The sequence below is a fragment of the Ovis canadensis genome, chromosome 17 (assembly GCF_042477335.2).
Source record: "Ovis canadensis isolate MfBH-ARS-UI-01 breed Bighorn chromosome 17, ARS-UI_OviCan_v2, whole genome shotgun sequence".
NCBI lineage: Eukaryota > Metazoa > Chordata > Mammalia > Artiodactyla > Bovidae > Ovis > Ovis canadensis.
In genome coordinates, this window is record NC_091261.1 from 66,066,477 (window position 1) to 66,083,327 (window position 16,851).

Below are 16,851 nucleotides of genomic sequence, written 5' to 3' on the forward strand. Positions count from 1 at the left end.
CATACTAGATCTCAGTTCTGGCAGCACAGCTGCAAATTACTTACAAGGAAATACTCTCTCTCCTTTACCCGGATGCTTTTACGTGGCTCAAAGGCTTGTGTTACAAGTAGCACAAAGGGCTGCCAAAAGCCATGTCTCTTTCAGGAAACTTTTTCATAACTGCTCAATTGCTTTTACGTGATCTGCTCTTCCGAAGGCAGGTCTGAAATCCTACTTCTCCTGAAGATGTTAGAGATGTGGGTGGGCCTTGATTGGCATCACTCCTCCTGGAACGTTCCAGGATACAAACAGTGCTCATCACTCACTGGCATTTCCACCACCAAAGCCCCAACAGCTCTTTTCAAACACTTAGCTCCTAATAAACACTTCAAGTGTTAGCAATCGGAAGTCCTTAGCCACCAGCCTCCCTCTCATGAGAAAGCCCTGTGTTGATGACCCATCTCCCACGTGTGAGCCTTTAACTGAACGCCCCATCCATGTGTGTACAATAGGGCTATGACTGTACTTCCTACGAGCCTCTTCCTGCGTGGGATCAGGTAAAGAGACTCAGGAGCGGGTTGGTTTGTCGCTGACACTGGGCTTTGCACTTGTGCCGCCGCCTGGAGGGACAGGAGCGTCCACATGGCTTATTAACCCTTTGCAGTGACACCCTTCATCTTTGGCTTGTTTTGTGTGACAGAATCTGTGTCTCCTGTGCTCATTTAGTTCTGCATATAAACCAAGTTATGTCCCCGATGCTAATTAACCACTGCCCAGAGACACCAATAACATCTAGGTCCTGCCTTTTGAGCTCAGATCAAAGTAGGGGGCAAGTCAGGAGCAGGTGTGTGCTTCTGAGTGTCTGCAGGAGTAACTTGCCCTTCTCCCTGGCATTAAACTTTCCTCTGTTCTTGCCTCTGTCTCTCTGGACAGTCCAGTCACGAACAGTTCAGCCTCACTGTGGCCTCCTTTTTTCTCTCTCTTCTCTTTCACATGTGAAAAGAAATTGCTCGGAAACTCTCTGCTGAAACTGGAAGGTGATGACCGTCTGGACATGAACTGTACACTGCCCTTCAGCGACCAGGTGATGATGCTCTTTTTGGGACATCAGCTGGGATCTGGCCATAGCCACACGCGTTACAGGACCGTGTCAAGGGGTGGTAATGGGGACATGGCCCTGCTCATGCTCTTCCCGGGGACTTGCGCCCTGGCAGGTGGTGCTGGTGGGCACCGAGGAAGGGCTGTATGCGCTGAATGTCTTGAAGAACTCCCTCACCCACGTCCCAGGAATCGGAGCAGTCTTCCAGATTTACATCATCAAGGACCTGGAGAAGCTCCTCATGATCGCAGGTGGGAAGCCAAGGACACGGCACTTTGCCTTCACTTGTAAGGGAAACGATTTGAAACTCACATGTCATGTTTGTCAAACTCGGGGGCAGGCTGGAGCAGGAGGGGCTCTTCCCTCTGGATCTCTGAAGGGGCCCGAGCCCCTGTGCTCTGAGAGCCTGCCCACCCTGCTGTGTGCATCCCCGTTCTCCCTGGTCTCAGACCCTTCGTTTGCATGCAACACTCACTAACAGTTTGACACATATTTATTTCTTTTTTCCTACACACACATACACTCTTTCTCACTTATTCTGAACCACGTGAGAGTCAGTTGGAGCTCTGACTCCAGATTCTTCAGCCAGTCAGCTAAGAACAAGGGCATTCTCTTACATACCCAGGGCAGAAAGGCTTTGTTCTCCTCTCTTTATAGGTAATATATTTTTTTTAAAGGAAAACAATAATGCATTGGCTCCATGTTCAAAACATTCACAGTCAAACCTTAACTCAGGCTTGGCCGGCTGGATCCATATGGTCAGGAATTAGCTTTCCTTGATCTCTCAGTGCTTCTCCTCAGTAGGCTTGTTTTCTCGCTTGCTTTCCTTTCTTTTTCCCCACTTCCATCTTAGCATTTTCCCTGGGCGCAGTTTTAGGTTCATAGCAGAAGGTAGAGAGAATTCTTGTATACCTCTGCTGTCACACACGCACGGCCTCTTCCATCATCAGCACCTGGGTGGGGACATGGCGTGGCCCTGCACTGACACGCCACTGTCACGCCAAGTCCATAGTTTACATTTGGGTTCACTCCTATACATTCTGTGGGTTTGGACGAATGTGTAACAAATATATCTGCCACTATAACATCATACAGAATAGTTTCATGTGGTACATTTTTTCTTTCCTTTAGTCACATGGCTCGTGGGATCTTAGTTCCCTGACCAGGGATTGAACCTTTGTCTCTGCAGTTATAGTGCGGAGTCCTGACCACTGGACTGCCACGGAACCCCCATGTCCACTGTTTTATATTATAAAAGTCCCTCGCTTCTCACAACACAAACGCTCTTGACTTTGGTGGGGAACACATTTGAACGTTCAGTTCACATTCTCTGATTTTTTGTCTGAGGAATTTTTGTTTCCTCCCACAGTCTTGACCAAGAGGCTAGATGTTTTCCTTTTAGATCTAACACTTGGCCCTAACCTGTGTTAATGGGGATTTGTGGAAATTCATGCATCTGTGTGTCCTGGAGTGGCTTTTACTCAAGGTTAGAATGAGACCCGCCATTGTGCTCTGCTGTCCCCGGTCCCCTCAGGAGAGGAGCGGGCCCTGTGTCTCGTGGATGTGAAGAAGGTGAAGCAGTCCCTCGCGCAGTCTCACCTCCCCGCCCAACCGGACATCTCGCCCAACATCTTTGAAGCGGTCAAGGGCTGCCACTTATTTGCTGCTGGCAAGGTAAGTGGTCCTCTGGGCCCCAGCTGGCGACTCTTCTGGGAGTTGTTGTGGCTCCTCTGCTTAACAGTTTGACCTTGGAAGCCCTGTCCTTAAACTGGGTTAAATTTCTGTTGCTTCTTTTCAACGCAACTGGTAGTGGTGCCATTGGCATCACATGAGCAGAGCCAGGGTTGCTCCTGAACACCCAGGGCTGCGCGGCACGGCCCCTCCCCATGGGGGACAACCTGATCTCGTGTCCATGGTGGCAGCCTGAGAGACCCTGCTCCTAACCAGCTTTGCCATGGAGCTGGAACACCCATTGGTGATGCTCTTCTCCCACCTTCCACCCCAACTGCTTTTCAGATTGAGAGCGGGCTCTGCATCTGTGCAGCCATGCCCAGCAAAGTTGTCATTCTCCGCTACAATGAAAACCTCAGCAAGTACTGCATTCGGAAAGTAAGTCCTGGGCCTTGCTGGGCCTGCTTTCCTGGCGAGCTGGTGGGAAGGTGCCTGTGTCTGTTCCCTTCATCCTGGGTGGTCTCCTTAGAGAGGGAACAAGGGGGTGCCCTGCTCCCTAGAGGGCACTCCAGAGTGGCCATCAATTTTCTCCCTGCCTTTCCTCCTCCCAGGCGTGAGCAGCCTCTCTAGCCAGCCCTGCAAATTCAGCTTTTTGTGAGGGGAGAGAGGAAAGTGGCTGATGGAGGAGACTCCTCTTTTGAAATAACAGAAAATAGGAAGCTCTGAGGAGCAAGCAGCCCTGGAGGCCCCTACCAGAATCTTCTCAGATCACAGAAGTGTCTAGTAATTACCTTTAGAAAAGCCAGTGCTGGCTGTTTTGATAACCCGTTTCGGGAGCTGGTTCTCCTTGGAGCAGAGTGTGTTGTGATGTTGCCTGGAGTGCAGACAGGCATCTGCTGGATCACTGTGTTTGCTTTCCTTCCCGAGAAAGCCATCTCTTGTCCCGAGACAGGAATGTTCCACCCATTGTGAGCCTGATGTATTGCAGGTGCTTTTATGGTTGGTCTCAAAAGTAGAAGGAGGGATGAATGTGTAAGGGTCACTACCTGTTAGAGAAACTGTCTTATCTGGGGTGGGCTGTTGTTAGTGTTTCAACTGAGCACCTGTTCTAAACAGATTGGGCTGGCTGTTTCACACACTTTTCACAACAGTTGTGAGAAGCAGGAATGACCATCCCCAGTTCTCAGATAAGATGACTAAGGTTGGCCAAGATCCTAGGTTATAAAGTTGAGACCCAAACTGAAGTCTGGCTTTCCCCACCATCTCACTACGTTTCCCCTGCCATGCAGTTTCCTCATACTTAGTGATCAGTAAATATTTAATGGTGAGGATAACGCTGATTAAAGTTTGCACTGTTAGCTTCAGGAAAATTCTCAGAAATCATTCTTTATTTATAATTCCTGGCCACCATCTGGAGTAAAATGTAACGAGGTTTTTTGCAGCCCTTCCTTAGGGTTGGCCCGTAAACAAGTGGAAGTAATTAGGAAGCCGATAATTCAGACGATGAGAACAGCGATGGTGACAGTAATGAAGTACATAATGCAGATTCCAGGTAGAAACTGAGAAGCTTGGAAAAGGAAGGAAACTAAAACCACTTCCTCCAGCCACCACTGATGGTGTATTCCTCCAGGCTTTTTCTTCTGATTAGAATGTTGTATTTTTAAAGCTCTGTTTGAACGCTACCCCTCTTTCTTAAAATGGTGTTTGACTTTTTCGGTTGCAATTTGACCTTTTTAGTCTGTGGTTGCAAAGAACCCAAAGGTAGCAAAGGGACCATGGATCCTTACGAAGAATGTGAAGGGACTTGCTTGGTGTGAAGACCATAGGGAAAGTTGGGTGGCAAACCCTACGTGGCCTGGTTGGAGCAGCAGGGGCTGCTCCAAGTCAACGCTCATATCCTCCTCTCTGCTGCCCCCCATACCCCCATCCTAGGAGATTGAGACCTCGGAGCCCTGCAGCTGTATCCACTTTACCAACTACAGTATCCTCATCGGAACCAATAAATTCTACGAAATCGACATGAAGCAGTACACGCTGGAGGGTAGGGCCCGGGCGCACCCCCTGCTGGCACGTTTCTGGCCCCGCCGCCACCCCGGGCTCCTCTTTGGTCCTGAGGCCCCGCGTCTCGCCTGCCTTTACAGAATTCCTGGATAAGAACGACCATTCCTTGGCGCCTGCCGTGTTCGCCTCCTCCTCCAACAGTTTCCCCGTGTCCATCATGCAGGTGAACGGCGCGGGGCAGCGGGAGGAGTTCCTGCTCTGTTTCCACGGTGAGTCCACCGGTGGCTGGTGGGGGTGCTCAGGGCACCCACAGTCCCAGACAGGGGCCTCGGGGTGGGTCGGGGGTGCTGCTGCTGGAGTACAGGGAACATTGGTCTTGCTCCACCAGCACCCTTGGGGCGCCCCCACCAGGCTGTAGCCAGGTCCATTCATAGTCTCTTCCAGACCCGTCTGCTCTGTCCTTCTTTGTCCCTCACTCTTCTCCTTTCCTCTTTCCTCTCCCTAAATCTCTGGGTCTGTTTCTTCCTCCTCCCCCTGACTCTTCCTCCATCACCCACTTCCTGTCTCTCCACTTTCACTCGATCCCTCTTCTTTAGTAAATAATCACAAGAAAGGTGGCTCAGCAGAGCTGAGGTTTTTCATGACCCACGTCCCCCTGGCTGGCTTCCCCACTCTTCTCTCAGTGTGTGTCTTTGATACTCCCTGTCTTTGGCCATGCTCAAGCCCTGGACTCTGCCTCCTTCCAGAATTCGGGGTGTTCGTGGATTCTTACGGAAGACGCAGCCGCACGGATGATCTCAAGTGGAGTCGCTTACCTCTGGCCTTTGGTAGGTGAGGCAGGGTGTGGGGATTAGTACTTGGTGTCCCTGGTAGGAACTGCTGGTGTAGTTCCTTTTGGCTTATGCACTGTGTTTGGGGGCTCCCTTAGACACCAGGTGCCACATGTAGCATCTCCCATGTAAGTGCCCAGGACAGAGATCCTGGGGCATGATGCATAAACCAAACCCACCAGCCTCTCATGACAGAAAGGAGATTACTCCTTGTGAGTTTGTTTAAATCGTGTCACCAGGCTGCATAGCATCTCACGACACAGCTGATCACCCGTCAATTTAACCAGTTCTAAACAGGCTCAAGTGTGAACAACGCTGTGATGAACTTAACGGTATTCGCACACTGGTTAAGTAATATCCCCAGCTCAGAAATGCTAACAGTGGAGCTGCTGTGTCAAGGGTAAACACACATACATGATGACTGTGTGAATGTTCTGAAATACCATTACGGCTGAAATACCCTTCAAGGCTATTTCATTTATCTGTTGCTCCATAACATGTTCCAAAACCTAGTGACTCAGAACAACTGCTTATTATTGCCTGAGACTGGGGCTTGACTGGATAGCTTTGCTTCACGCGGTGTCAACAGAGGCACCGGGACATCGAAAATGGCTTCACAGAGTGGCTGTCAGTCAGACTGGCTGTCAGGTGGGGGCTTAGCAGGGGCCAGCGGCTGGAGGTCTCACCCTCCGCACCAGGGCTGCCTCTACGAGCGCAAAAGCAGAGGCGCCCAGGCCTTCTCGCTTCCACCCCATCCTGCCGGCTTAGCTGGGATTCCAGGCAGAGAGAGTCCATGGGGGCCTGAGTAGTAGGAGGTGTGACTAATATTGAAATAACAGTTCAGCACAAGGAGTAACAGTGATAATCTGTTTCCCTTTAAGACCAAAACCAGATCACATTATATCCTAGAGTTTGACACTGTGATAGAGAAATATATAGTATTAGGAACAGAAATACTTGATTGTCTATGAACCCAATCATTTTTTATTAAACTTTTTGGAGAAGCTATCTGATTAAGCAGTTTTAAAAGGTTACAATGAAAGTCTTGCCCATGTTACTTGTCTCCCAAATTTCTTCATCCCTACTCCCCTAAGGGAAAAAAAGACTTAGTTCTGCGTTTCTTATCCTTCCAGTCAGTGCCTTATGCAAACATGGGCACATAAACTTTCTTCATCCCTCTCCCTTTTAAAGGACCAGTGAGGCAGCACAGTTGACATGCATTCTGAGCTGCTGTGCACACCACACTATGCACCTTGGGTGTTTCCCGTGCCAGCATAGAGAGCGCTGCTTCGTGCATTCGCACGGCTCTGCAGACTCCCATAGTTGCACCATCATTTATATAACTGATCCCGCACGATGTTCCCTGAGTGGGCTCCTAGCGTCTGCCCCAACAGCAGTGGCAGGGGATAAACTTAAACATGCCTCATTATACAGGCACGTGGGTGCATGTGTAGGATACACGAGGTGGGACTGCTGGGTCCAAGGTTGCACTGCAGCCAGGTTTTGATTTTCTGTCTCTTAACCCTTCCTTGCCCCATGCTCTTCCTCCGTGGTGGCCACGCAGCCTACAGAGAACCCTATCTGTTTGTGACTCACTTCAACTCACTCGAAGTAATTGAGATCCAGGCCCGCTCCTCTCTGGGGTAAGAATTGGGTTTCCTTGGTGGCTCAGTGGTAAAGAACTCCCTGCCAATGCAGGAAACGTGGGTTTGATCCCTGGGTTCGGAAGATCCCGTGGAGAAGGGATAGGATACCCACTCCATCCTGGTGGGCTTCCCGGGTGGCTCAGACGGTATAAGGAATCTGCCTGTGATGCGGGAGACCTGGGTTCGATCCCTGGGTTGGGAAGATCCCCTGGAGGAGGGCATGGCAACCCACTCTAGTATTCTTGCCTGGATGGATAGAGGAGCCTGGTGGGCTATAGTCCATGGGGTCACAGAGTTGGACATGACTTAGCGACTGAACAGCTGTGAAAAGTTCAGCGGCTGGGTCCTAACAGTGGAGATAACCAGCTGTGCAAACTCTCATCTGGAACTCTACAGGACCCCCGCCCGAGCATATTTGGAAATCCCCAACCCACGCTACCTGGGCCCTGCAATCTCCTCAGGAGCCATCTACCTGGCGTCCTCATATCAGGATAAGTTAAGGGTCATTTGCTGCAAAGGAAACCTGGTGAAGGAGACCGGCACTGACCACCACCGTGGCCCGTCCACCTCCCGCAGGTAACAGCCTTCTCCTCTTCCTCATCAGGGGACAAAGCAGGAGGAAATCTGGCTGAACTGGTTGGCAGTTTCCCTGTCTTCAAGCCAAGCCACTTATTTCTTTGAAACCAACAGCATTTAAATGACAGTCCTTTATAAGCAACAGGAGAATTTTTAGTGCCCCTGTGGAAAAGGTGGAAGGGAATGTCTGGCCTTTTCTCTGGCGGCTGTTTCCTGGGGCTGCATTTGCAATGCATTCATTGCTGCAGCTGATAGTGTGCTGCGCTCACTGGGCTTGCTCAGGGAGACCGAGTGTGAATAAGTTGGAATCTTGCCCCTCCCTGAGAAGGCCCAGTGGGTGAGACAAGCTCTCACGTAATGACAGCATAGGCAAGGAGAATGGGGTTCATACTTGGGTGGTTTAAAGCACTGCAGAAGCTCAGAGAAGGGTTCCCATCTTGGACTTGGGGGCTAAGAAGGATTTCCCAGAAGAAATGAGGCCTTGAGTACAGGCTATACTTTATTGTTGAAAACCAAACATTTCAATTAATACCATGTGATGACTCTGAAAATCAGATCCCCCTTCCCCTGCCAGGGTGTGTTACTGCTATTTGTTGAGGGACTCTCTGGACTAATCATATAGTCTGCATTCTTTGTTATGTGCGGCCACTGAAGTTTCTGCTTGGTTAGGGTAGTGGGCAGATGAATAGAGAGGATTTCCTTAAATGGTATGTGTGCTTGGAGTTTGGGGCACACCTTCAGCACTCAAGAGTCAGCTGCCGAGACTGAGGCCCTCCTAAGTTCTTTCTGGGTCTGGGTACAGGCTTACTCATTCGGGTGGCCTTACAGATCCCTGGGAACATGCAGGAGGACTTGTGAGTGTTCTGGCTAGCCTCTTGTGTTCCCCAACTTGGTTTCACTGCCTCAGACATTTGCCACATGAAACAGTTACCACTGTTTGTTTTTCCGTAACCGTACAGAGATCAAGCACTTCTGTTGTGCAAGACCTGCATCAGGTCAATTAAAAACAGCCCGGAAAAGAAAGGAAGAGCAGGAGAGAGAGAAAATGAGAAGGAAAGCAACAGCGTTGGATGAGGATTCCCATGTGGCTCTTGGCCCTTCTTTGTACAGTGCAGATAGGATGCTCATTCCATTTATGATTGCTGTCAGTTCCTTCCGTGGATGCAGGCTGAACTGGACACCCATAGCCTCTCAACACAAAGGAAGTTACCCTGTTAGTTCCTTATCAGATTTTTGCTTCAGTGAAGAACATATGGTTGGGGATCCAGGGGACTCGGAGACATAAGAAAGTCTACTGGTATTGAGTCTGGGAAAGCTGCTTCTCTCCTTGTCTTGAAGGCTGGGGCCACGTCTTCTTCAGACGCTGATAAGGAATCTTAGGTTCTCCGTGGGCCCGTCCCCCCAAATTATTATGATTATGAAATAAAGCTAAGTATTTAAACTCTAGTCTTTCCCCAGGAGGACCGAGACAGATCAGATAGTGATAATTTTCTGAGGCCAGGGTGCTCCAAGCCCAAAGTGCTCCCTGCAGTGGCTACCAGTGTGCTTGTTTTTAAGGAGAAACCCGTTTTCGGGCGTCCTTACCCTGCTGGTCCCCAAGCACACGTCCCCTTCTTAATATAGGTGACAGCATACCGTGCACACACATCTGTATCTTCGTGTGGGCACACAATGTCTTTCTCTTTCTTTAATGCCTGCATAGCATGCCTTCACATGCCTATACCTTATTTAACTGCTCCTTTATCAGTGGATGTTTGGGTGTTTCCAGTTTGTTGCTGTAGTAAAGGACTTGGTATATCTTCACTTGGAATGCTTGCAGTCTACCTGGAGGCGGAATTCCTAGAAAAGGAATTGTTGGTGATTGCGATAGATGTCTCTGAGTTTTCCTCCCTGGAGGATGTACTCTTCTGTTATTCCACCAGCAGTGGGTGGAAGGGGGATGGGCTTTGTCTTGACCCCCAGGGCGAGGAACCAGATTCAGTTGCATGTGTGGATTTGAGATGTATGAATTTTAAGATGTTAGCTGACAAAGGAGATGAGCTTTCTCAACCTAAAGGAATATTTAATTGACCTAGGATTTTACTTTTTGTGGACTGGTTTACAAAGCCCACATATTTACCCTATACAGTTCTGTGGGCCCCCTACCATGTGCCAGACCCAGGGTTGGGGATACAGAAATGAAGACAATTTTTATCCTCAAGGGACTCAGTTTGGTGGACACCTCTAAGATTACAAAATACTTAGGGCTTAGAAAAGAAAGTTGTCAACTTAATATTCTGAGACTATGTCCTAATGAAGAGTCTCTCGTTTGTTAAAATACAAGTCTTGGTCAGAAATGTCTGTCAGTGTGATTTCAATTCCAGGAACTTGCTGGAAAACTGGAAGTGCTAAACAGTCAGCTGTTCCTCACTCTTTTGGCCTCTGCTTCAGGGGTGACTGCTCGAAGGGCTGTAGTCCCCTCCTGAAAACGTCTGGATTTTATTTACCCTCTAGGTCATGCAAGAAGAAAGCCAAGTACTGTAACTAGGGTTTTTTTTCCTTCACTGCCTCACTAGTTAGATGTTCAGGCACCTTCCTTTTGAGATGACGTGGTGTGTCTGTGAGAAGTGACTTACTCTGAGGTGAAAATGGTTCCAGTTCCTGCTGTTCTGGAAAGCCAGCTGCTAGGCTTTATCTCTTGGCTTATAAAACCGTCTTTTTGCAGCTGACTGCCTTGGGCAGGTCCAGAATGTAGGAGGCCAGTCTGGGAGACTGATTCACTGCAGGCCACACCACCCTGGTCTCTTTAGCAGAGCAGGAAGTGTAACTATGCAAGAAACATAAAACTGCTGTGGTAGATCATTGCTTATTAACAGATACGGAGATGGAAGGTGGCCAGCTTAGCCTGCGGTCGCGAGCGTGTTCTTCCTCCCCTTAATCTCAGCCGACTTCTCAAACGGCCATCCTTGAACCACTTTTCTTCCTCTGGGCAGTGAGCACCCTCTCACTTGTTTTATGATGGGCACATTTTATAATTTCTCTTCCATTACAATAGGCTTAATTCTCTTGAATTTTTTTGTCTTCCATATCACAAAGCCACATGGCTAGAGATGAAAAGAAACCTTGACTTCAAGATGTTGAAAACAAAAGTCACTCTAAATTTTACTGCTGCAAACATAGCACAAGAAAGTGTGGCTTTCTGAGCACTGGTTGCCACAGTTTGAGCTGCATAGGGAAGAAAATATGAAACTACAGCAGACTGACTGATCACTTTAGAGTTATTTCTGTTCTGTTTACCAATTTGTTTTTCTGTAAAGGTCCAGATAGTATTTGGGGGTTTGCAGGCCATATGGTCCCTGTTGTTAGACCATGAAAGCAACCACAGTGCATCGCCAGGTGGGCGTGGCCACGCTCCAATGAAACTTTATAAAAACAGGCATCTGTCTAGATTTGGCCCTCAAGCTTGCTCTAGAGGTTCCTCTCCTGAACCGGGTCAGCGTCTTTGCTGCTCAGTTGCTTTCTGTAATGGGCATTGACAGAAGAGGTTCCCTAGAGTTAGGCCAGTAATTAAAGAAAATCAAGTTTGGTCCCTTCCAAAGGGAAAGATTTAAATATCAAAGGGTTAAGAGAGGCCTCTGGTGACACTGTCAAATATTCAAATGACTTTACGATTTCACGGCACAAAATCCAACATTGCTGGTGGAGGATGTCACGCAGCATGTTAGCATACAATTTTCTTGAGAAAATTAGAGCATAATAAATCAGTATGTGATTCATACTTGGTTCATTCTTACCATGTAATTACAATTGTAATTTAGATTTTTAAAATATCTAGGATAAAATATATTTTCCTGATTTCTACTTTTATTTTTCTAAGATAAAGCCCCAATCAATCAAAATATGTCTCCAAGTAATAGTCTCTGTGAAATGGTGTTCCCATTTTAAGTAGGCTGCCTCTTTCCAGCACTAATTATGCTCAGATAACGAGGGCCCTGGTACCTTTTCTGCTTGAGGGTGGGAAGGAACTGACTTTGAAGGCTGTGTGTCAGTTCTGTGTTTCTGGATCTTGCTTCTTCAGAGGGGTGGTAAGGGCCACCACGCCTGGTGAGATCTTCATTTGAAACATGAAAATTTCTCTGCAAGGCAGGCCAGGGCTGGGCAGAGGGTTAGATCGTTCGTAAGAAAAGGTCCCACTGCTTTCAACTGCTCATACGTTTCTTGAGCCTGGTCTGCTGTTTGCATTGGCCCTGCTCTGTCTCCTAATTGGATCAGGTTTGATTTCTACACCTCTGGCACAAAGGCTCTTGGAAAACCACCTAGAGAGGTGACCGACAGAGGCCCAAAAGTGGAACAGATTTGGCAACTGATAGTAATGAGTACAGGCTTAACCCCTAAAGGAAGACTTCCTGTGAACTCTAGGCTCTGGAAATTACTAGGTCAGGGGGGTGGAGAACGCAAATTACGATGTTAAACTGACCTGTACTGGAGTCCTGGCCTCTCTGCATCTCCGTCCTCTTGTCTGTACTATGAGGGTCACCTGTTCCTGGCATGCCGAGCTGTTAGGATGATCTGATGAGCTTACACAGCGCCTGACACAGCAGGTGCTCAGCAGAAAGCCTGCCCTGAGACTAGGAAACTTGACTTCTCTTTGCTGTTAGCTCTGCCTTCTTTCTGTCCTCACTCTCGAAGCTGAAGGACTCCAGCTGGGGGTCTGTTTCTGCTAACCTGTGGTGAGATGGGCATGGGGGTGGCTCGGCTCCCCACCTTCCTCTCCTGTTGTCATAGCCCCAACAAGCGTGGCCCGCCGACGTACAACGAGCACATCACCAAGCGCGTGGCCTCAAGCCCGGCGCCTCCTGAAGGCCCCAGCCACCCTCGAGAGCCAAGCACACCCCACCGCTACCGCGAGGGGCGGACTGAGCTGCGCAGGGACAAGTCTCCGGGCCGCCCCCTGGAGCGCGAGAAGTCCCCCGGCCGGATGCTGAGCACGCGGAGGGAGCGCTCCCCCGGGCGGCTGTTTGAGGACAGCAGCAGGGGCCGGCTGCCCGTGGGGGCTGTGAGGACGCCGCTGTCCCAGGTCAACAAGGTAAGGGAGGTGCCCTTCTCAGCCCCAAAGAGCCACGGCTGTAAGGAAGAGGCTCCACAACTGTAATTAGGGTTTTGTGGGATTTCTAAGAGGTTTAGGAAGAAAATAGCTTGAGAAAGGGTCTCCTGTACAAATGCATCATGTGTGGCCCTCAAACTGTAAGAGCCACCAAGGTTATACAGCATTCCCTTCCCCAAATGCAACCAGTGTTTGCAGTTTCTAGAGAGATCTGCGCAGAGAAGCAAATTCTTAAACACACAAAACATGCCATTCAAAAGGTTACTTTTTTCAAACATATATATGTGTACAAAGACACATACATCAAGAATTTCTCTGCAAGGCTACCTTGAAATCAGGTGACAGTGGTTGCCTCCTGGAAGAACTCTGCACCTTTTGAAATTTTAAAATCATGTGCATTTACTACCTGTGTAGCTTGCATGTTACCAACTGAGGAGCTGGAGGGATGTGTTGATAACCAGGGGTACTCAAGTGGGAGCGGGGCTCGGAAGCTTGCGGACACCTCGGCAGGCCAGCCAGTTCTAGGTGCCGGCTTTCTGGACCATGTTCTCCTAATGCCATCTAGAGAGAGGAGGGAACGCTGTTTAACTGTTTTCCTTGAAAGTGAAAGTTGCTTAGTCGTGTCCGACTCTTTGCGATCCCATGGACTATAGTCCATGGAGTTCTCCAAGACAGCATGCTGGACTGGGTAGCCATTCCCTTCTCCAGGGGACCTTGTTCCCAACCCAGGGATCGAGTTCAGGCCTTCCGCATTGCAGGCAGATTCTTTACCAGCTGAGCCACCAGGGAAGCCTTACCTCCTCTGATTTCTGGATAAAATGGTATGTGTAAACCAAGCTCTGAGGGGAGGCTCTGCCCGTCCCTCACTGTTAACCACAGGAAGGAGAGACCAGGTGCTCCTGCAGGCTCCCAGTGTGGGCTTCCTGACAAAGTGAGCGTGGTGATTTCTGGCTTCTGATGGCTAAATCCCTCCTCCTTTTGCTCTCAGGTCTGGGACCAGTCTTCAGTATAAATCTCAGCCAGAAAAACCAACTCCTCATGTTGATCTGCAGGAAAACACCAAACACACTATGGAACTCTGCTGAAGGGGACCCCAGCGCGCATCTGCTCAGCCAGCCCCCGGCGCAGCTGGACCCAGGCCCGCCTCGGCACGGACTCCCTGCAGCCAGGAGGGGCGGGGGGCTGGGGCTCCTGGGAGCTGCCGGCACCTCCCTGCAGCCGCCCTCTTTGCACTTTGTTACTCTTTCAGAGCATTCATAAACTTTTGTACCTAGCTCTAGCCTGTACCAGTTCATCACAGGAAACCAACCTGGGGCTAACTACAACTACAGCGTGGTTAGAATCCTAATTAATAGCTACTTTAAGATCCTAGGGTTGGTTGGCTATTTTTGTTTCTTTTTTTTTTTTTTAAAGACAACAGACTTCTTAATAGATTTGAATAGCACCGTATTTCCTGTTGTAATCACTTGTAGCGAGGTCACACCATCAGGTCTCTGCTACCGAAATGTACGTAGACGAGCCCCTGCTGTCGGCTAACCTCCCGTGCTCACCTCAGTCCATCCCCGTCCAGTCCGTCCTCACAGGTGGCCCTGTCTCACCCGGGGTGACATCTTAGCCAAATGTTTACTGTCCGACTCATTGCCTTTATGGCCTTGATGACTTCCCCCCCCTCCCACCAGCTGAGAATGTACAGAGGCCATGAGGCCTCGCTCGGAGGCAGTGACTTGGGGCCAAGGGACCTCGAGGAGTTTTCCCTCCCCACCCCTCAGCGTCACCCCTGGCCTGCTGTCCCCGCTTTCCATGTCGCTTTGGCCAGGAAAGCATGCACTGGATTTGCTCTGAGCCCAGCCCCGAGAGGGCCCTGGGGCTAAGGGCACGCACATCCTGTCCATGACGGTGTGCTGTGCCCCCCTCCCTGGGGTGGGCAGAGATGCCGGAGCTCTGCATGGCAGTTCACTGCATGCGCTGCCCCCGCCCCGACCTGGCTGCCCCCCTCGGGTTGCTCTGCCGATGCACTAGGTCCATCCCATAGCTCCCGCCGAACCGAGACCCTCTGGGACTTGCCAACTCACCGGCCACAAGCTGCAGTCTGTAGCACTGAACAAACGAAAACCAAACGCTCAAGCCTTACGACCAGAGAAGGATTTCAGCAAACCACACCTCACACTTCCACGTCTCCCTGCCAACTCCCTCGCAAATGACTCTGTTCACACACAACCCAGCAGGTTCTACCCCACGAAAACTGTGACTCCCCAAACAAGCCTCTCCCTAGGGCTAGACTAAAACCAGGAAGTCGGAGAAGGAAACCGCTCTTAACTCTCCCACCCCGGCTGGGCGGGGAAACCCTCCCTCAGGTGCCCCTTTTCTCCCCTCCGGCGGTGTGAGGTTCCTGGCAACTGGTTAAAGAACCTACCAGAGGCTTCGCTGTTGGCAAGCTAACTAGCGGCCTTATTTCTCTGCCTTTAATCTCCCACCAGGCCTCTCTTGCTTCTCCACGCCTCGAACTACCAAGGCACATCCTAGGTAGGCTGACAGGTAGACCTGTTCCCACTGCAGCCAGTGAACATGACCGCGTTTCAATCCCCTGTCCATGGTTCAGCTCACTTTCCAGATTGCAACCCGGCCCGAGCCCCGGCTCCTTCCTGCTTGTCCCTTAACCGAAGTGCTTTCTTGTCTGAAATGCCCACGGCTCTTCCTCCACGTTGTCGCATCCTTGGCCAGCGTCACACTGTCGTGTTCTGCGTGTTGCTTTGTCTTTGGGGTCAGATTGCATCCCTTCCTTTTTCCAGGGCAGATCTGACTGAATGTTTGCTGAAGTTTTTTTGTCTCTTGGTCCACAAGTATTTGGAGAGGTCACTGGAAGTGGTGTTCAGTCTTGGCATTTCATTTAGGAGCTCCATGAGAAATGGGCTTCTTAGCCCTCAAAGTGTATATCGTGTGTCTCATTTGTGAAATGCTTCCTGCTATAGAACTAGCTCAAAGACTGTACATATTTACAAGAAACTTTATATTCGTAAAAAAAAAAAAAGGAAATTGAATTGGTTTCTACTTTTTTATTGTAAAAGGTGCATTTTTCAACTCTTACTTTCGGTTTCAACGGTGGTAGTTGTGGACAGCCATCTTCACTGGAGGGTGGGGAGCTCCGTGTGACCACCGAGATGCCAGCAGGAAATATCGTTAAAACGAAATTGCAGTCAAAAGCTTATCAGCATAAGTAAGATTCTAGGTCTCCAAAAGTACAGGCTTTTTCTTCATTACCTTTTTTATTCAGAAAGAGGAAAAGATCACAAGATCCACCTTGAGAGGAATGAACTCTGTTGAACAAATAGTCAAATAAAGCAATGATCTAAAATGTTTGCTTTAGTGCATGACCTCTTCTTTTCTTAAAGACAGTGCGTAAAACTCCAAAGTATCGCCACTGTCAGCCTGAGCTTGAGCATGGCATGGGGCCGTCCTTCGAGGATGCTTCTTCAGGGGCTGGGGGTTGGTGTGTGTGTCCTTCGAGGATGCTTCTTCAGGGGCTGGGGGTTGGTGTGTGTGGAGAGCCACACAGGGTTAGAGCAGACCGCACTCCTGGAATTGAGACACAGGCGAAGTTCTCTTCCAGAAGTGTGTGTGTGACCATTACTTGCAGTGAGTCATGAACTGGCTATTAAGGTGACAGCATAGGACTGCGGAACTGGAAAGCTCCTTAAGGCGGCCAGGCCAGTTTGAAAGGATTACTGGGTAATGGATTACCCGGCTCTCCTATAATGCAATTAAAAAAACCCAACAGGTCACCTTTCATTTCAGTTCCTCTTATCCATTAGGATAAATTCACAGGGATTTCCTTGGAGGGAGGAATTCAGATCAAGGTAATGTAAATTCTTTTAACTATGTGAAGTTTTACAGTCTACAAGGTAAATTTTTCTAAGATGTTTTGTTATTATTAAATTTGTTGAGCTAGACAAGCATTGGTTTTGGCAA

At 49.4% G+C, this 16,851-nt stretch overlaps 1 protein-coding gene across 7 annotated transcripts in view; it reads left to right on the forward strand.

Moving 5' to 3' along the window:
* Nucleotides 1–16,241, forward strand: part of CIT (citron rho-interacting serine/threonine kinase) — a 171,776-nt gene extending 155,535 nt beyond the window's left edge. For 5 of the 7 annotated variants that reach the window (XM_069557922.1, XM_069557924.1, XM_069557925.1 and 2 more), the window contains 12 exons: nucleotides 492–536; nucleotides 983–1,063; nucleotides 1,194–1,329; nucleotides 2,613–2,752; nucleotides 3,095–3,187; nucleotides 4,682–4,790; nucleotides 4,891–5,019; nucleotides 5,497–5,577; nucleotides 7,145–7,223; nucleotides 7,623–7,802; nucleotides 12,567–12,867; nucleotides 13,874–16,241. In XM_069557922.1, coding sequence (XP_069414023.1) covers nucleotides 492–536; nucleotides 983–1,063; nucleotides 1,194–1,329; nucleotides 2,613–2,752; nucleotides 3,095–3,187; nucleotides 4,682–4,790; nucleotides 4,891–5,019; nucleotides 5,497–5,577; nucleotides 7,145–7,223; nucleotides 7,623–7,802; nucleotides 12,567–12,867; nucleotides 13,874–13,897 — 1,398 coding nt within the window. In that variant the 3' untranslated portion in view covers nucleotides 13,898–16,241. The remainder of the gene's footprint in view (nucleotides 1–491; nucleotides 537–982; nucleotides 1,064–1,193; nucleotides 1,330–2,612; nucleotides 2,753–3,094; nucleotides 3,188–4,681; nucleotides 4,791–4,890; nucleotides 5,020–5,496; nucleotides 5,578–7,144; nucleotides 7,224–7,622; nucleotides 7,803–12,566; nucleotides 12,868–13,873) is intronic. The other 2 variants (XM_069557923.1, XM_069557926.1) reach the window with 1 other exon arrangement.
* The last annotated feature ends 610 nt before the right edge of the window (nucleotides 16,242–16,851 follow it).